Genomic DNA, 20,959 nt, shown 5'->3' on the forward strand with positions numbered 1-20,959 from the left:
ATCATGTCATCAAGACCCAAAACACATGCCATGATGGTATTTCCAGACCATAAGACTGCATGCCCAGAAGACTTCATGTGGAGGAACTGAGAACAAGAAGAGAAAGAGAAAAGGGAGTTGTAATTGCTTCAAAGTGCAAATGATTTTGCAAGCATCTGTAAAATCAATGAGCACCAGAAATTACAAGACTATGTAATAAAGAAACATGCTGTTACAAAAACAGACAAGTTCAGAACTCAAAGGGTTAGTTCAATCAAACATTACATTTCTCATTATTTACCCTTATGTCATTCCATCCTATGTGAATTTCTTCCAGTAATTTTGCTGCTCTTTTTGTTCTCAGTAATCCCTCCACCTCAGAGGTGTGGCATATCCAGATGCTTATTGGACAACATGATTATTGCACAGGTATGCCTTAGGCTGGCCACAATAAAAGACCACTCTAAAATGCAGTTTTATCACACGGCACAATGCCACAGATGTCACAAGTTTTGAGGAAGGGTGCAATTGACATGCTGACTACAGGAATGTCCACCAGAGCTGTTGCCTGTTAAATTAATGTTCATTTATCTACCATAAGCAGCATCTCCAAAGGCTTTTCGGAGAATTTGGCAGTACACACAAAAATTTGGCCACATCCAGCATCTTCACCTCCAAGATCGTCTGAGACCAGCCACAAAGCAGCTGCTGCAACAATCAGTTTACATAACCAAAGAATTACTGCACAAACTGTCAGAAGCCATCTCAGGGAATCTCATCTGCACGCTTGTCATCCTCATCGGGGTCTCCATTGGCACCTGTTTAATCTCTGATTTAATCTTAAATCTGGAGTTTCCCCAAGGTTTAATGTGCCTAGAGGAGTTAGCTAGGGCTGCCCTGTATCACCTTACTTGTTCTTAATAGCTGCTCAGCTTCTTACTACTTTTTTGATGGATAGGTGATTACAATGGATTAATATAGCTGATTATAAGCCAGTTGGCTGATGACACTACCCTGTTTAAAAAAATGATTTACAGATCCCTGTCGCTCTTGAACTTATTAATGTGTTCTCTAAAGCTTCTGATCTATCTCTGAATTAAGATTAATGTGAACTTCTTCCTGTAAGGTCTTGTTCTACCCAATTCTTATACAATATTCATGTTAAGTCCCAAGTAAACTATTTAGGTCTTTTCATTTGTTAAGATGATAATGTAAGAAGTAGATTAAACTTTGATCCAGTTATAACTAAAAGAGATTTGTCTTTATGAGGAAGTGCTCTCCTTCCCAAAGCAAGAGGGTGTTTCCAGATTGATCTACCCTGATCGACAAATCAATTTGTGTGATGGTGGTTTCCCCTTTCTGTTGGTATGTAATTTCCATACGGGTGCTTGTTAATAAACATTATCCAGTTGTTACAAATGTACACCAACAAAGAAGACGGCACACTCTGTAATAATATGAGACTTTATTGTAGATGTTTTGATTAGAGTGGGTTCTTCCTCACTCTCTGAGCCTGCTTCTGCCTCATCTTTAATAGAAGTAAGGGAGGGTGGGGTAAGTTGACCCACCCCCTGTATCTTGGCAACTGTACACTTTTACTCTCATGTCACCATCTATTTTTTTAACCACTTATCATTTCTGCCAGACTGAAAAGGAGAAACACGAGCGGAGCGGAAGGCACCCATTTACTTTAAAAACAGTTTTTGGCTTGTCAAAGTACAATTTTGTCATAACAGATGTTATGGTTGTTACATCAAAACAAATTTTTCCAGGTCTAAAAATAGTTATGTAAGTGTGTAAGTGTAAGTGATTTAACAACATAGAAGACCATGCGAATCATTTAGCTAAATATAAGCCTGAACTGATAAGCCACAAAAACATATTCCTCCAAAAAAGGCAGCTATGGAGTATAGCGAGCCAAATGCTGTGGGGTAAATCGAGTCAGCATTTTAACTAACCCCACCATAAGGCACTGTAATTAAGTTCAATCTTTGAATTATAAACTGGTATTTTAATGTGATATTACTGGTTTAGTTTATCACACACACACATATATATATACAGTACAGACCAAAAGTTTGGACACACCTTCTCATTCAAAGAGTTTTCTTTATTTTCATGACTATGAAAATTGTAGATTCACACTCAAGGCATCAGAACTATGAATGAACACATGTGGAATTATAGATGGAATTATATACATAACAAAAAAGTGTGAAACAACTGAAAATATGTCATATTGTAGGTTCTTCAAAGTAGCCACCTTTAGCTTTGATTACTGCTTTGCACACTCTTGGCTTTCTCTTGATGAGCTTCAAGAGGTAGTCACCTGAAATGGTCTTCCAACAGTCTTGAAGGAGTTCCCCGAGAGATGCTTAGCACTTGTTGGCCCTTTTGCCTTCTGTCTGCGGTCCAGCTCACCCCTAAACCATCTGGATTGGGTTCAGGTCCGGTGACTGTGGAGGACAGGTCATCTGGCGCAGCACCCCATCACTCTCCTTCTTGGTCAAATAGCCCTTGATGCCTTCAGTGTGACTCTACAATTTTCATAGTCATGAAAATAAAGAAAACTCTTTGACTGAGAAGGTGGGTCCAAACTTTTGGGTTGTACTGTGTGTATATATATATATATATATATATATATATATATATATATATATATATATATATATATATATATATATATATATATATATTGTTTGTAGTTTATAGGGACAGTGTACAAGTGCACCAAATCCTTCTCTGATAAGAACAAGAAATAACTGTTTCATGTAAGTTATGTGTAAATTACTTGAAAAATAGCTAGCTTACTAACGTTACATGTAACATGGATATGTAATATTTATCAAAGGTAAACGACAACAAATAATTCAGAAAAGTAAAAGATGAGATGAACATGAGTAAACCTAACTAGCCTCCATTTCGTCGCACAAGGTTCATTATTCGTTATATCAAGGATATTAAATTAATGTTTAAAACACAATTAATAATATATGAATAATTGAAACTTATTTCATTAGGGAAATAAAAAAATTCTAAATATTAGTCTTTTACCTATTGTTATAATTCGTGTATTTTTAATAAAATGAACGTGTTGAGTCATATTAAGTTCAGTAATATTTGTAATGTTAGCTTTAAATTTCAAGGGAATAGCCTATATGCAACTTTAAATGATTTAACATTTAGCATATTTTAATAAAACTAGTTAGTGCAGTATTTAAGTAATACAACGAACTTATTTAAAATCCAACAAATGGAGGCCAATAAAAGTGCAATCTGGAGGAAATAGATAACATAATCTGTAATAACACGTTGTAGCCACTGGATGCATGTATGAGGTAGGCTATATTAAGCCTATACAATTTATTCCCTATTGCTGAGAACAGTTTTCAGAAATATATATATATATTTTATTTTAGTTGGATATGCTGTAGCTGATTTGTAGATCTTGTATGTCTTTTTGTTATTTATTTATTTATTTATTCGTGTAATGATGGCCAACTCTGACTGTGAACTGAACAAGTAGACAACAATTTAGTCTTTCATACAAGTTTTTTTTTTCTTCACATGGCAAGTGCCACAAAAGTCATTATGTTCCATCACATTCCAATATAATAAATATTAGTAATAACAATAATAATAATAATCAGTCATATTTCATTTTGACACATGAATATCTGGGTTGTTCCAGATGCTGGCTTTTACAAGAGATCATCCAGGAACCATTTTAATGTTAACAGAGCTTACAACCGTTTCGGACGCAGACACTGTCTTATCTCCCTCAGAAACTTGTGCGTACGGGTATGAACTGTGTTGATGTTTTCGCTTGTGCTTCTGTAGAAAACCATGTCCCCAGTGACCTAGATGGGGTCTCGGACTGCGGTCACGCATCTGCGCTTCAAGTTTATTGCGCGTCTATTCGACGGTGCGTGGTAGATGGAGGTGCGAGCGCTACAGTCTTCTTCAGTAAATCATCTTTTAGTTGTGTTATTATTCATATTCGTATTTATATTACACGACCTTCTATTTACGTTTTCACCATTTATTTGACTATAATTAGCCTATGTTTTTTTTATGAATTTTTGGGTTCAAAGCTGTAGGCTAGCCTATACTTTTTCCTTTTTATGTGGAATGCTACTAAATTGATAATTTGGATTATGTTTTGTACAACTGTCTTTCTACTTTTTTTTTAAGAATTACTGAATTAATTAAAGTTGTAATTGTTTGTGCATGTAATCATTCAATCTGTACCTGCTATTATGGAGTATCCTACTTATGTGGAGAAAAGTAACATAAAGTGTGTGTGTGTGTGTGTGTGGGGGGGGGGGGGGGTTCTTAAAAAGGGCAAAAAAAATTCATGTAATTTCACCGTTTCATAATTTAATAAATGCATGCTAAAATAATATGGTAGGTATTTTCTTCCAATTTTAAAGAAATCAATTTAATTAGCTATAAAAGTGAAATTTAAAACCAGATTAATAATTAGTTAGCGGCCATAGTTTTTTTCCTTTTTGTTTTCTCATTATAACGACTTAATTTTCTCGTTATCTCGACATAATGAAAGTCTTTTTCTCGTTATAACGACTTAATTTTCTCTAAGAAGTTACAAAACTGCGCCAGCATATCTTCATTTGTACTTCTTTTAGGCACATGATTAGTTAATAAGTTGAGATGTTGTTTATCTACAGTAGGACGGGATTTAAAGATGTAGGCTATTTGTGATGTGCTTCTTTTCCTTATTATTAATCTTTATTGTTAACCATATTGATGAGAAATGTGATGTATATGTAAAATGCATATAGGCTAATTTAATTCAGTTTTGTTCTATAATGTTGTAAGCGTTTTTTTTCTACACACACACACACACACACACACACACACACTACACATGAAGGCTCTTCTCAAACAGAAGCTTCACTCTAAAAAACGCTGGGTTGTTTTTTCAACCCAACTGCTGGGTTGAGGCCGTTGAATAGGACTTTGGGATGTTTTAACCCAAGTTTGGGTTGAAAATAACTCTCTTCTTCAACCCAGCGGGGTGGGTTGAGGACGCGGACGTGAAGGAGAGCACGCACGTCACGTCAAAATCGTACGTCTCCAGTGCGAGCAGCCGCCATTTTCTCAGCGTGATAGAAGCGAGAAGCGAGTGAAAGACTATGGTAAGTAACGTTAAATATTCAAACTGTAAAGTTATCTTTTATTGTTTACCCGGTTGTATGAAAGGCGGAAGGTTTTATGAAAGGCGGAAACAAAGGAGCTTAACGTTATATATATATATAAAAAACGGACGCGGTTTTCGCCTCGGACACGGAGGTCTTAACTGCCTCATGTAACGGTACTAAACGGAGGATGTACTTTTAATATAACGTCTGTGAATGTATTTTGTCATATTTACATAAGATTTTACATTATCTGTTCTCTTTGAGGCGTTAACAGACGGTTATGGTCACGGTTACGCTCATGTGAATTTGTCTTTTTTTTCGCGGTTAAACTGAATGTATGTTTGTCTCCTAAAGGAAACGGCATTGTGTAGTAAAGACTAGCATAATTATTTTGAGGCTGTTGAAGTGGTAACTGTTAAAAGTATGTTTTACGTACTATTTCAGACTTGTCGAGCTCCTGTCTTCATTGTCCTCGCGCTGAGAGTTAAAGACACAGAAGCTGTTTGTGTGAGGAGTCACAGACCTGTGTGAGGATGAGGAGGAGGTGTTCTTCTGAAGAGAGGGACAGACGGTTTAAGGAGAGTAAACTTCAGAATAACATCAAGTTATCTTTATTTTTACTAAGACTAAAATAATGTGTGTTTTTTTTTTTTAGATGTTGAAATCCAGAGACAAGATAACTTAATTCTTTTGAGACTGATGTAAGTTAAATTATTATTACTTTTTTTTTTTTTAGAAAATTGTTTCTGTTGTGTCCTGCCTGTTAACTTCACATTTTGATGCAAAACAGTGTGATTTTATATATGTATGTATGTATATGTTAATATTTTATTGAAACCATTGATGTCCCTCTTTGCAGAACTCAAACTAAGTTAAGGACACAGAAGTCTGTTTGTGTGAGGAGGTGGTTTTCTCAGCTTCTTCTGAAGAGAGGGAAAGATCGTTTAAGGCAAGTAAACTTCATAATTTCATGTTATCAGTTGTCGTTGTGTTTTACTAAGAGTAAAATAATGTTTGTTTTTTGTTTTTGTAGATGTTAAAAGCAAGAGACATGGGAGAGCGTCATTCCTTTGAGATTTTATGTAAGTTATTTTTAGAAAATAAATTTTTCTGTTGTCTCCTGCCGGTTTACTTCACATTTTGATGCAACAACAGCATGATTACGTGCTCATTTCATTAAGACCATTGATGTCTGTGTTTTTTATTGCAGAAATCAAACCAAGTTTGGAGTTGTCTTGTCTGATTTGGAGAGTCATCATTCTTGGTCTTCGCTCTTAGAGGTAAAGTTCACACAAAAAATCATTTACTTGCCCTCAAGTCATTCCAAACCTATAAGACTTTTGTCTGTCTTTACAACATAAATTAATATATTTTTAGTTTTCTCATAATATTTGTTAATCCATTTATAGTTTAGATAATCAGTATTTTCAAGCTTCATAAATATAGAGTTATTGTAGAAGTAAATTCTGATATTTATACATGAATACATCTTAAATTATATGATAGCAAACATGTATGTTCAAAATAAAATACTGCTCTCCCAGACCAGCAATGGAGGACACAAAAAGAGAATATTAAATATATTCATACGTTTTCCAAAAAATTAGCAGATTTTGTATGAGTCTGGAAAAACATGGGGAGAGTAAATTATAAACATTTTAATTATTTGGTGAACTAACGGTTTGAAGAGCAGCTCTCCATGTACATGAATATTGTGAGGTATGTGAATGTCATGTGAATGTCTGTTTTAATGTTTCAGTAAAGAAGCTTTCTGAAAGCAATATTTCTTCAAACAATATCGCATGTCCTCACACTAGTGCTGCCATTATAGCCTCCTAGAGCGCTGTGGTGGACTGAGACATTAAACAACCGCACAAAGTGTTGAAACTTTAACACCGATTATTTACCTATCCTTTACGGATGTGAATACACCTCTACCTGAAAATGGATAGTTTAATTAAATGTTTAATTTTTTCAAATGTGTTTCTCTTAGGCCACTGATGAAGAACAGACGGTGACTGGGATGAATGCTGGTCAGAGAGGAGAATCTTCTTTCCCCTAAACAGCAGTGGTTTTAAAGGAGGATGCTGCCCTGGATGATGTAGAAGATGTCAGATGCTGTGCTGATGGGGCTTCTTCATGACTACATCAGTTATGCTAAAGAGATCATGAAAATTGACTGTGATGCATGATCTGTATTCATGGACTATGAAACAAACTGTAAGTGTATAATTTGTAAAAAAAAAAAAAAAAAAAATGTTAAATGCTTTTTCTGTGTTGTTTAGTTGAAGAGTTTACACTCTTTCATTCATACACCTGCTCACATTCTTACACACACTCACACACACGTCTGTTAAATGTTATAATATCAGAGTTAATGTTGTGATTTATTTGTGTACTGTCATGCCAGAATAGTTGGTAAAGAACCTAACTAATTGTAAATTTATTGTATAAGTGTTTTCGTATATTTTTATACAATATATACAATTGAACAAAGTCCAATTTGATCTTAAGTTATATTCATCAAATGTTCAATGCTTTATTTATGAACTCTGTAGCTGTTAATGCCATCCTTTTCTGCATTTCTTCTAACATGTTACTTTTTGACTTTTCTCTTGTTTTTAATAAATATTTTCCTTTTGATAATTATTATTTGTGTGTAAAAGTGATATTTAAAATGAACAACATTTGTAGGTTTAATGCATAGCTCAATTTGGGTTAATTTTAACGTAGAAATGTATTGTTTCCCCACATGGCTGCACTCTGCGAGTTTATTTTCTGCCAGCAGGAGGCGCTAAGAGCGGGAGAGGTAGGTTTCTCCAGTAACGGCTGCAGAGCGGTACTGAGCTCACAAACGCTGCCTTATCAAGCACATGCGAAATGATATCGAACATTTTCTAAATACAGTAGTTTTCCTTCTGTAATACAGTGATAAAAAAAACACCCGCTCTGTTTTTTTTAAACCCTGCAATATAGTCATTTTAAACCATAAAAAAGGCAACCCAGCAGGCTGGGTTAAATATGATAACCCAACTGGTTGGGTTAAAATAACCCAGCGCTGGGTTCGTCCCTTTTTGACCCAGCGCTGGGTTGTCAAAATAACCCAAATTGGGTTGTTTTCAACCCAGCAGTTTTTAGAGTGTTGTAATGCACATGATATCTGCCACAGCATATAATGACTACTAAAAATTACAAATTATCCTATATATAATTTTATTTCAAATAAAGGGAAAATTAAAAGTGAGTTTAATCCAAGCAGCTCTAAACGATCTTAGAATCAGCATCCTTCTGAAGTGTTCCATTTAAACGTTATTTACAAAAACAAAACGTTTGGTGTGTCTCTGGAAAAATCAACAGTGGTTGATCAGCCTTTATTTATGTACAGTATTGTAGACGTTATAGGCGAAGCAACATTTGCTGCAATATGCTACAGTATGAGCGCCTGCATAGTTGTCCATCAAATACCTGTCAAAGTTGAGTTCGTTATTATAGCAAAAGTAAAAAAAAAAAAATGTTAAAAAAAAGTTATGTCGAGATAACGAGAAAATTAATTCGTTATAATTTCATTTATGCAACCATGCATGCATTTAGCAGACGCTTTTATCCAAAGCGACCACAGAGCATCCAGGCTATCAATTTTTACCTATCATGTGTACCCGGGGAATCGAACCCCCAACATTGCACTTGATGGCGCAATGCTCTACCAATTGAGCGACAGGAACACTTAAATAATTATACCATAAAATATGAAATGCACCACAGTGGTAGCCTAATTTTTGCATGCAATTATTAAATAATGAAACAGTGAAATAACACGAAAACAGTTCGGTTTTGCACTTCTTAATAATCCCCAACCCCCACTTTATGTTAATTTTCTCCACATAAACAGGATAAACCATGCAATAGCAGGTACAGATTGAATGATGACATGCACTTATAAAACTTAAAACATGACAGAATTCCGTAATTCCTAAATGAAAAAAAAAAATCCATGGATCCAACTGATATAGAATAATGTTAACTGTAAGTAAAAAGACAGTTGTACACAACATAATACAAATGATGCATTAATTTAGTAGCATATCACATAAAAAAGGAAAAAGTATACAGCTTTGAACCCAAAAATAAATAAATAAATAAAAATTATAGTAAAATGGTGAAGACTTAAATAGAAGACCGTGAATACGAACATAAATAAATAACAAAACTGAAGCAGGATTTACTAAAGAAGAAGACTGTAGCGTTCGCACCTTCATCTACCACGCACCACCGAATAGACGCGCAATAAAGTCGAAGCGCAGAGGCGTGACTGCACTACTGTCACTGGCAGAGGCGACACATTTATATCTTCGCACATCTTGACCGCGGCTTTGTTGTCTGGTCGACGGTACTCTCGAACACTTACAACATGCTGCGACGTTTTTATGGACTTGTTTATTTTTCAACAGTTTTACTGTTTGTGACTCTCACAGGTTTGTATTGACCTGTTTCCTTTTCATTCTTTAGATACGAGAAGCGAGAACATTCTTGAAACAGTAGCGTACGAGCTTGAAGTGTTCACGAGTGATCCAGAGATCCGTTGACCTCTATTGTCCGCGTTAAAATATTGACCTATTTTAGTTCATTCATTACTGTATCTACAGTAAGGAGTCACCCCTGCTATCTACATAGCGCTTGTAATATGACCCTGAGTGCTCAGTAATTTTAAGACATGCTTCTGAATGACCCTGCTGTGAGTTTCTAACTTTAATTTCCCAGATGGCAAGAATCGAAGAGCATCTTTGTTTTAAGAGTCTTAAACTGTGAAAGACATGGACTTCTACAATATCTAAAAACTTTTCTTGATTGTTTTGCATTCAGTTTGTCAGTAGATTTAACATGTGATGATTGGTTATCTGTGTTCAGTCTTTCTAGTAAACAATATCAATGTGCATTTATTCTGTGTTCTTCAATGTGTTTAACAGGTGCACAAGCTGAATGTCCTGTTCAGCTCAGCCAGCAGCGTGTTGTTGTGAGATACAGAGGTTCTGTAGCAGTTAACTGTAGCCCTTCAGTCCCACATATAGGGATGGGATGGGAAGCCAGTGAAGGAGCAGTGCCCAAAACCAGTAACAGTCTGATCACATGGAGAGTGTCACACCTCACAGAATGGGACATACGTCCTGTCTGCTACATAAACGTAAACCATAAGGAACAGTGTCAAGTAGAGCTCTCAATCACTATTTACAGTCAGTTTCTCTGTTACTGAATTTTTTGTCTTTTCATTCTCAGAAATATCTAATAAATGTACATTCATCACTGCAGATTTCAGAGTTTGTAAATCTTCCTCCACAGAGACTCCAGACAGTGTGTCCATCAGCATTGTGAATCACACAGGACCAATGATAGCGGGACGGCAGTATGAGCTCCAGTGTGATGTTCACGATGTGGCTCCTGTTCAGTATCTCACTGTCAAATGGTATAAAGGACAGACTCTGCTGAACCAAACTTACTTCACTGAGGATAGCAAGATTCCAGTGAATGAAACTGTCACACTCCTGATCCGTCCAGTCAGAGCTGATAACGGAGCTCAATACAGATGTGAAGCACAGCTTGATCTGGGAGCAGAAGGACCACAACCTCCTCCAAAAGAAACATCAGACCCTCTCTACATTACTGTACAATGTAAGAAAGCTCCATCAGCTCCTAAGATTAATCTTTTTTAATGGTCAAATCAAGCAAACTTTTAGTAGTTGTAGCACTTACCATTAGGGCTGCACGATTAATCGTTTGCCATTGTCATAAACATTTTGTTAGTAAAGCTGGTTCTCTAATCAGCAATAAATCATCATCACCTGATTCCAAATGGAGCAGCATTTACTACAAAGAGTCGTCGTTCACTGACAAGTGACGCAAAAAAAGCCAAAATATCACAGCTGATTTTATTGCACGATAATGAAATAGAAGAAATCGTTAGCGATATTGTCAGATGTTTGCGTAGCTTCTCAGTGAACTATGGCTCTGTGTAGTAAATGCTGTTGCATCTGAGAGCACTGAAAATACCACATTGATTTAATAACATGTTGGTACTGCAAATTCATTTCATAACATCAGTCGAGTGTTTGAAATAAATCCTTCTGAGAGATAATGTGACTTCTTACACAATAAGACATGCAAAATATTGTATTTAATAGTATTCTAATTGTTGATAATGGCACTGCATTATAAATATACTTTATTTTAATATAAATTAATAATAAGAACTCAGATAAACTATATTTTGTCGTATTTGTGTTTATTAGTTTATTAGCGTTGATTCAGTGAAAGCAGTTCAAATCTGTTTATTCAGCTCTGGGTTTCTTCTTTGGTGCATATTTGGGTTTTCAGCGCGAGAGCGCCCTCTGGCCATCGGATGAAGATTTACTGCTGATCACAGAACTGTGCTTCTCTAAAAGATAACGCATGAAAAACGCAGCTTCTGTCGAGTCCCGATTTCGATTCGATTTCAGTTAATCGTGCAGCCCTTCTTACCTTCGACACAGTTAAACAAGTTTTGTAGTAATAGGGATCAGATGCAGCATGTGACTTTTTCTAGTCAAATATCCACATTTGGGTACTTTTGTTGAAAAATACAAGATTAAAATGAATATTGATTAACATAAGAAATTTAAGATGCAGAATGCAGATGCAAAAGCTCTGAAGCTGTGTGTTTTTGGCTCCATCCTGTAGTTGAACCGATCATCAATGAGAACAAACTGCCCTCTGTAGTGCCTGTGTTTCGAGGATATTCAGAGGAGATTGTTTGTGAAGCCGAGGGAAACCCAAAACCAACAATCAGCTGGATCCTCGGCACAAATGATATAGTTTATAATGAAGTTCTTACTATATCAGAGTCAACACCTGAGAATGTATACTGTGTTGCAGAGAATTATGTTGGCACGACCACCAGAAAAGTAAAAGTGTTCGTACAAGGTAACTATGCATTTGTGTCTTTTTTTCTTTTTTTGCAAATTGCAACAATAACAATAATTCAATTTGCTTAATTAAAACTGAGAGTAATACTACATAAAGGAATTGTGGCTGTTTCAGAATTAATTTTTTTGTATTTGCTGGTCTGATATTAAACACAATTTTGTTTTGGTTATATTAAAGGCACGATATGTAAGTTTTCGCCGGTAGAAGGCATGTATTCAAAACAAACAAAGAAACGAAGGCGTAGTTTGATGATTGTGGAATCGTGGGAGTTGTGGTCTTCGTGCACAGCAGATGCAATCCGATGGGTTTCGGGCAGAAATTATTTTTATTCTGATTGTATTATTCCACAGTCGGCTGCTTCCACTCCTTCTGGTCATGAATATGTAGGAATATTGCATCTCAAACTAGATGCATTTGAAAGTTCTGTTATAATGCTACTCTGTGTGGTCATCACCTGTCTAATAAAACACACATTACATATTAACATATTAAAGCATCTTTGGTGTTTCCATCATAGACAGTAAAAGAAATGGACACAGCGAACCCCATTGGAACTCAATTGAGACAAGTGAAGCCCATTTTTAGCGTTTTTTAGCACTTCCGTTTCTGACGCGCAGACTCAAACTAAGCTTGATGACGTCAGCAACCTGTCTGACAGATGTAAATCTTCTAGTGGCTGTGCGTGCAAACTGCCATCGTTAATCTTGCAGAGACGGCGAGCTTGAGCAGGGAGTTCTTTGGCGGAAGTGAGCAGGAGTAAGTATTCTGATTAATTATTTTGTATAGTATTTTAAGATGTAATGCCAGTACACCATATTAAGTTAATTGCCTGCGAGCTTCTCCTCCTGTCTGTACGGTAATGCGACAGAGAGTCGCGTGGTTATGATGCAATCGTTAGCCTATTTTTACAAAAGCTGTTTCTACAGGGCCATAATGTAACATAGAAGGTAATGGAGCCCTTTATACATTGTCGTGTATCTTGAGAAATAAATAATGGACAAATGGAGTCTTTAAACGCCTCAGATGTAAAGTTATTCGCTGTCAAAGTGACGCCAAAATGAATGGGATGTCAATGGGATGCTAATGCAAGTGAAGTTCTGCTACAAGATGGCGGCACGCGGCCGACTTCAACTTCCGGTCGACTTCCTTGCCGCCTGGTTTCCATATGTTTTCTACAAAACAAAACTGGAAATCGAGGGGTTATGACGTCATTGGCAGGCAACACAATGACACTATGGACACGGTCCGTGTCACTAGGTAAATTAGCTTATTTCTATGGATTTAATCATTCTTTGAAACTTTTGGGATAATGTAATGACACAGGTCAGCAAAATATATCACACTGTTCTAATGGTTTCTGGATATTTTGATAAAAAAATCTTACATATTGTGCCTTTTAAATATGAAAATGATTATTAAAAGACAATTTAATAGTATGTTGTCAGGATAGATGCATGGCTTCTTTAGTGGTTAGTGTTTTTGGCTTTTCACTTTTGTAAGAAGCTGTTTGGTTTGTTGGTCTTGTAATGTTCATCTTGCAGTGTTAATGTCACTGTGATCACATTATGGCTTATCATATTTAAGTGTTTTTTCATAATTGTTGACTTGCATGGATTTTTCTAGACTTTTTTTATTAGTTGCTTTACTTTTAATATGTTGAAGGCATGATGCAGGATTGAGATCAATCTTGGATTTCATTCACTAAATAGCTGATTTACTCATATATTTGTTTTTATTTTTGACAGAGAATTACATACCCAGAATATTAGGCATTATTGCTGCTGTAGTGGTGGCCATCTTAGTCATTATCTTCATCTACATCTACTTCACCTACTACAAAAAAAAAAACAGGACGGGCCATCATGATGTGAAGGAGCCCAAAGCACATAAAGAACCCTTAGCGGATGAAGTCCCCATGAATGAACTCTGTTAGAGCAATATGTCTGCTTTGGTTATGACTCTCTAAGCTGGATCCATCTTTTGAGCTTCACTGTCTGCAGACAGATCAGTCAGATCAGTCGGATCAAATTTTGATGCAAAATCAAACAGATCACAGATCACTTCATTTTAAGATCCAGCTGACAATCACAGTAACAAACTTTAAACATTGGTGTCTGAAGATGTTGATTAACTAAAAATGGCTGAATAGCTTGCTTATTAAGCTTTTTTGGGATTCTTTTTCATAAAAAAAAAAAATAAACTATACTTATATTGTATGTCTATATTTGGAATAACCAAGATATTCAATACAAAAAATACTTTAAATACTTTAAAAAATACATAAAAACTTTTTTTCTGATTGTTTTAATAATAATATTATTTTGGTTTCTCAACTTCTCTTGCTTTCTTATTCAGAATTCTTAACTAAATATGGTATACCTGTCACCCCTCGTGACTTTGCCATAGTGATGGATGCCATCCCCAGTCGAGTGAGGGCACGGTCAAAAATCTCTGATTCTTTACCTTTTCGTATTTCTTGGACACAACCCTGTGAAACAGCAATAGGAAAATGTAGCTTTTTTTCCAGTCCCTCTCTCAGAAATAGGAACATTATACCGCTCTTTTAGAAAGACAAAATTACTATCCCTTCTGTTATATCTCATTGGAGTAATTCTTTTGAAGGTATTCCTTGGAAGAAAGAGTGGTACTTGCATAACAAATATTTGATTACCGATAAGGTTAAAGAGATACTACACAGATTTTACCCTGTCAAACTTTATCTTAAAAAATGTTTCCTGAGAAAGTGTTATTTGGATACTATATCCTCTTCCAGCAATGTCAAACCTTAAAATCTTATACTTTGTGCATAAATGTTTATGGCTTTATGTTTAGTTTTTTGGTTATTTTGCAATATCTTTGTTATACATTTTTTATATCAAATCTATATCTAGTTTGGTTGTTTTAATCTGATTTGATCTGTAATTGAGGTGTTGTTGTTGTTTTTGTTTGTTCAATAAAAAAAAGGAAAAACTGTGATGTTTTCCTTTAATAGGCTATTTTAACAGATTCACTCATAAAAGGCACTTCAACAGCTCCATTTATTTATCACAATTTATTTACTACTTATGTTAATACTTATCAGTATTTATGTTATGTTATGTTATAGTAAAGTTTTAAGGTTGATATGTTGCTTGGCTGGCTACATGCCATTCTGGAGGATGACTAAATGTAACGCAGGAAGCAAGGGGGCATGACTCTTGACACATGGTACCTCAACCACAAATTTAGATATTCAATGATATGACCAAATGCAAGCAGGACGAGCTTCACTAGTCCTACCACAATTGCATGTGGTTGTACATCAATTTAATCATGTCAGAAGTATAATTTATTACTTTGAGTGGTGAAACTGTTACTTGGAACTACCAGCTGTATCTACTTGTGCAATTCTTTGATTCTAGCTTCGTTATTTGTAAAGCATGCGCTACTGAAGAACACTACTGAATGCCCTATTCAGCTCGACCGGCTGAGTGTTGCCTGCTGGTACAACAGATTTTCTCAGATAGCAACAGACTCCGGACAGATCCGCTGTACTGTCAGACTCTAGCTGTGTCCCAAACCAAAGTTCATGGACTCTGGAGTGCACATTTGAAGTGCGATTGCGTCACAGTGGCGCAAAGAAGGCCGTCCCAAACTGCATTTTTTTAGTTGTCCATCAAATACCTGTCAAAGTTGAGTTCGTTATTATAGCAAAAGTAAAAAAAAAAAAAATGTTAAAAAAAATGTTATGTCGAGATAACGAGAAAATTAATTCGTTATAATTTCATTTATGCAACCATGCATGCATTTAGCAGACGCTTTTATCCAAAGCGACCACAGAGCATCCAGGCTATCAATTTTTACCTATCATGTGTACCCGGGGAATCGAACCCCCAACATTGCACTTGATGGCGCAATGCTCTACCAATTGAGCGACAGGAACACTTAAATAATTATACCATAAAATATGAAATGCACCACAGTGGTAGCCTAATTTTTGCATGCAATTATTAAATAATGAAACAGTGAAATAACACGAAAACAGTTCGGTTTTGCACTTCTTAATAATCCCCAACCCCCACTTTATGTTAATTTTCTCCACATAAACAGGATAAACCATACAATAGCAGGTACAGATTGAATGATGACATGCACTTATAAAACTTAAAACATGACAGAATTCCGTAATTCCTAAATGAAAAAAAAAATCCATGGATCCAACTGATATAGAATAATGTTAACTGTAAGTAAAAAGACAGTTGTACACAACATAATACAAATGATGCATTAATTTAGTAGCATATCACATAAAAAAGGAAAAAGTATACAGCTTTGAACCCAAAAATAAATAAATAAATAAAAATTATAGTAAAATGGTGAAGACTTAAATAGAAGACCGTGAATACGAACATAAATAAATAACAAAACTGAAGCAGGATTTACTAAAGAAGAAGACTGTAGCGCTCGCACCTTCATCTACCACGCACCACCGAATAGACGCGCAATAAAGTCGAAGCGCAGAGGCGTGACTGCACTACTGTCACTGGCAGAGGCGACACATTTATATCTTCGCACATCTTGACCGCGCCTTTGTTGTCTGGTCGACGGTACTCTCGAACACTTACAACATGCTGCGACGTTTTTATGGACTTGTTTATTTTTCAACAGTTTTACTGTTTGTGACTCTCACAGGTTTGTATTGACCTGTTTCCTTTTCATTCTTTAGATACGAGAAGCGAGAACATTCTTGAAACAGTAGCGTACGAGCTTGAAGTGTTCACGAGTGATTCAGAGATCCGTTGACCTCTATTGTCCGCGTTAAAATATTGACCTATTTTAGTTCATTCATTACTGTATCTACAGTAAGGAGTCACCCCTGCTATCTACATAGCGCTTGTAATATGACCCTGAGTGCTCAGTAATTTTAAGACATGCTTCTGAATGACCCTGCTGTGAGTGAAGTTTCTAACTTTAATTTCCCAGATGGCAAGAATCGAAGAGCATCTTTGTTTTAAGAGTCTTAAACTGTGAAAGACATGGACTTCTACAATATCTAAAACTTTTCTTGATTGTTTTGCATTCAGTTTGTCAGTAGATTTAACATGTGATGATTGGTTATCTGTGTTCAGTCTTTCTAGTAAACAATATCAATGTGCATTTATTCTGTGTTCTTCAATGTGTTTAACAGGTGCACAAGCTGAATGTCCTGTTCAGCTCAGCCAGCAGCGTGTTGTTGTGAGATACAGAGGTTCTGTAGCAGTTAACTGTAGCCCTTCAGTCCCACATAAAGGGATGGGATGGGAAGCCAGTGAAGGAGCAGTGCCCATGACCAGAGACAGTCTGATCACATGGAGAGTGTCACACCTGACAGAATGGGACATACGTCCTGTCTGCTACATAAACGTAAACCATAAGGAACAGTGTCAAGTAGAGCTCTCAATCACTATTTACAGTCAGTTTCTCTGTTACTGAATTTTTTGTCTTTTCATTCTCAGAAATATCTAATAAATGTACATTCATCACTGCAGATTTCAGAGTTTGTAAATCTTCCTCCACAGAGACTCCAGACAGTGTGTCCATCAGCATTGTGAATCACACAGGACCAATGATAGAGGGACGGCAGTATCAGCTCCAGTGTGATGTTCACGATGTGGCTCCTGTTCAGTATCTCACTGTCAAATGGTATAAAGGACAGACTCTGCTGAACCAAACTTACTTCACTGAGGATAGCAAGATTCCAGTGAATGAAACTGTCACACTCCTGATCCGTCCAGTCAGAGCTGATAACGGAGCTCAATACAGATGTGAAGCACAGCTTGATCTGGGAGCAGAAGGACCACAACCTCCTCCAAAAGAAACATCAGACCCTCTCTACATTACTGTACAATGTAAGAAAGCTCCATCAGCTCCTAAGATTAATCTTTTTTAACGGTCAAATCAAGCAAACTTTTAGTAGTTGTAGCACTTACCATTAGGGCTGCACGATTAATCGTTTGCCATTGTCATAAACATTTTGTTAGTAAAGCTGGTTCTCTAATCAGCAATAAATCATCATCACCTGATTTCAAATGGAGCAGCATTTACTACAAAGAGTCGTCGTTCACTGACAAGTGACGCAAAAAAAGCCAAAATATCACAGCTGATTTTATTGCACGATAATGAAATAGAAGAAATCGTTAGCGATATTGTCAGATGTTTGCGTAGCTTCTCAGTGAACTATGGCTCTGTGTAGTAAATGCTGTTGCATCTGAGAGCACTGAAAATACCACATTGATTTAATAACATGTTGGTACTGCAAATTCATTTCATAACATCAGTCGAGTGTTTGAAATAAATCCTTCTGAGAGATAATGTGACTTCTTACACAATAAGACATGCAAAATATTGTATTTAATAGTATTCTAATTGTTGATAATGGCACTGCATTATAAATATACTTTATTTTAATATAAATTAATAATAAGAACTCAGATAAACTATATTTTGTCGTATTTGTGTTTATTAGTTTATTAGCGTTGATTCAGTGAAAGCAGTTCAAATCTGTTTATTCAGCTCTGGGTTTCTTCTTTGGTGCATATTTGGGTTTTCAGCGCGAGAGCGCCCTCTGGCCATCGGATGAAGATTTACTGCTGATCACAGAACTGTGCTTCTCTAAAAGATAACGCATGAAAAACGCAGCTTCTGTCGAGTCCCGATTTCGATTCGATTTCAGTTAATCGTGCAGCCCTTCTTACCTTCGACACAGTTAAACAAGTTTTGTAGTAATAGGGATCAGATGCAGCATGTGACTTTTTCTAGTCAAATATCCACATTTGGGTACTTTTGTTGAAAAATACAAGATTAAAATGAATATTGATTAACATAAGAAATTTAAGATGCAGAATGCAGATGCAAAAGCTCTGAAGCTGTGTGTTTTTGGCTCCATCCTGTAGTTGAACCGATCATCAATGAGAACAAACTGCCCTCTGTAGTGCCTGTGTTTCGAGGATATTCAGAGGAGATTGTTTGTGAAGCCGAGGGAAACCCAAAACCAACAATCAGCTGGATCCTCGGCACAAATGATATAGTTTATAATGAAGTTCTTACTATATCAGAGTCAACACCTGAGTATGTGTCCTGCGTTGCAGAGAATTATGTTGGCACGACCACCAGAAAAGTAAAAGTGTTCGTACAAGGTAACTATGCATTTGTGTCTTTTTTTCTTTTTTTGCAAATTGCAACAATAACAATAATTCAATTTGCTTAATTAAAACTGAGAGTAATACTACATAAAGGAATTGTGGCTGTTTCAGAATTAAATTTTTTGTATTTGCTGGTCTGATATTAAACACAATTTTGTTTTGGTTATATTAAAGGCACGATATGTAAGTTTTCGCCGGTAGAAGGCATGTATTCAAAACAAACAAAGAAACGAAGGCGTAGTTTGATGATTGTGGAATCGTGGGAGTTGTGGTCTTCGTGCACAGCAGATGCAATCCGATGGGTTTCGGGCAGAAATTATTTTTATTCTGATTGTATTATTCCACAGTCGGCTGCTTCCACTCCTTCTGGTCATGAATATGTAGGAATATTGCATCTCAAACTAGATGCATTTGAAAGTTCTGTTATAAACACACATTACATATTAACATATTAAAGCATCTTTGGTGTTTCCATCATAGACAGTAAAAGAAATGGACACAGCGAACCCCATTGGAACTCAATTGAAACAAGTGAAGCCCATTTTTAGCGTTTTTTAGCACTTCCGTTTCTGACGCGCATACTCAAACTAAGCTTGATGACGTCAGCAACCTGTCTGACAGATGTAAATCTTCTAGTGGCTGTGCGTGAAAACTGCCATCGTTAATCTTGCAGAGACGGCGAGCTTGAGCGGGGAGTTCTTTGGCGGAAGTGAGCAGGAGTAAGTATTCTGATTAATTATTTTGTATAGTATTTTAAGATGTAATGCCAGTACACCATATTAAGTTAATTGCCTGCGAGCTTCTCCTCCTGTCTGTACGGTAATGCGACAGAGAGTCGCGTGGTTATGATGCAATCGTTAGCCTATTTTTACAAAAGCTGTTTCTACAGGGCCATAATGTAACATAGAAGGTAATGGAGCCCTTTATACATTGTCGTGTATCTTGAGAAATAAATAATGGACAAATGGAGTCTTTAATCGCCTCAGATGTAAAGTTATTCGCTGTCAAAGTGACGTCAAAATGAATGGGATGTCAATGGGATGCTAATGCAAGTGAAGTTCTGCTACAAGATGGCGGCACGCGGCCGACTTCAACTTCAACGTCACAGTGGCGCAAAGAAGGCCATCCCAAACTGCATTTTTTTTTATTATGATATAAATGACAGGTATAAAACAGTACAACAGACATTATAAAGTCAGGATAACAAAGGATAAAAAATTTTTTAAAAAGACAATAACAAAAATACAGTCACAGACAGGCATGACCTTTACTTTACTCAAAAGATTTTTAATATAGAACACAAACCGAGAGTTTTAATTGTCTTTCTATTACATATGCATCTCAGTAAATAAGAATATCATGGAAAAAGTTATTTTATTTAAGTAATTGAACTCAAATTATGAAACTTGTGTATTAAATAAATTCAATACTCACAGACTGAAGTAGTTTAAGTCTTTTAATTGTGATGATTTTGGCTCACATTTAACAAAAACTCACCAAATCACGATCTCAACTAATTTGAATATGGTGACATGCCAATCAGCTAATCAAACATAGCAAAGGTAATCAAACATAGCAAAAACCTGCAACGTTTTCTGTGCCTTCAAAATGGTCTCTCAGTTTGGTTCACTGGGCTACACAATCATGGGGAAGACTGCTGATCTGACAGTTGTCCATAAGACAATCACTGACACCCTTCACAAG

General features: G+C 36.2%; 1 protein-coding gene and 2 long non-coding RNA genes across 5 annotated transcripts; all 3 read left to right on the forward strand.

Moving 5' to 3' along the window:
* Positions 1–67: 67 nt before the first annotated feature.
* LOC127952739 (immunoglobulin superfamily member 10-like) lies at positions 68–20,349 on the forward strand. 3 transcript variants are annotated; one of them, XM_052551448.1, is made up of 9 exons: positions 68–243; positions 344–408; positions 10,106–10,369; positions 10,476–10,805; positions 11,850–12,092; positions 17,263–17,526; positions 17,633–17,962; positions 19,007–19,249; positions 19,929–20,349. In XM_052551448.1, exons 1-9 carry the CDS (start codon positions 206–208, stop codon positions 19,976–19,978), a joined length of 1,827 nt encoding a protein of 608 aa, XP_052407408.1. In that variant the 5' UTR covers positions 68–205; the 3' UTR covers positions 19,979–20,349. The 3 variants fall into 3 exon arrangements, with proteins under 3 accessions (XP_052407408.1, XP_052407407.1, XP_052407410.1); XM_052551447.1 differs by lacking the exon at positions 19,929–20,349 and having other exon boundaries at positions 19,007–19,567; XM_052551450.1 differs by lacking the exons at positions 68–243; positions 344–408; positions 19,929–20,349 and adding an exon at positions 9,457–9,613 and having other exon boundaries at positions 19,007–19,561.
* LOC127952925 (uncharacterized) lies at positions 4,907–6,092 on the forward strand. The gene is made up of 3 exons (XR_008153074.1): positions 4,907–5,138; positions 5,586–5,842; positions 6,001–6,092. It is a non-coding gene; the product is annotated as an uncharacterized LOC127952925 (long non-coding RNA).
* On the forward strand, positions 6,173–7,793 carry LOC127952930 (uncharacterized). Its single transcript, XR_008153075.1, has 3 exons — positions 6,173–6,223; positions 6,352–6,421; positions 7,135–7,793. It is a non-coding gene; the product is annotated as an uncharacterized LOC127952930 (long non-coding RNA).
* Positions 20,350–20,959: the final 610 nt, after the last annotated feature.

This window comes from Carassius gibelio, chromosome A3, assembly GCF_023724105.1.
Source record: "Carassius gibelio isolate Cgi1373 ecotype wild population from Czech Republic chromosome A3, carGib1.2-hapl.c, whole genome shotgun sequence".
NCBI classification, from domain to species: domain Eukaryota; kingdom Metazoa; phylum Chordata; class Actinopteri; order Cypriniformes; family Cyprinidae; genus Carassius; species Carassius gibelio.

Excerpts from the sequence above, each read along its gene's own strand:
- LOC127952739 (XM_052551447.1), top strand. The coding sequence starts at position 206 with ATGCTGTTACAAAAACAGACAAGTTCAGAACTCAAAGG. Across the intron at positions 409-10,105 it reads ACAACATGATTATTGCACAG|GTGCACAAGCTGAATGTCCT; the intron begins GTATGCCTTAGG and ends TGTGTTTAACAG. Across the intron at positions 17,527-17,632 it reads GCTCTCAATCACTATTTACA|AGACTCCAGACAGTGTGTCC; the intron begins GTCAGTTTCTCT and ends CTTCCTCCACAG.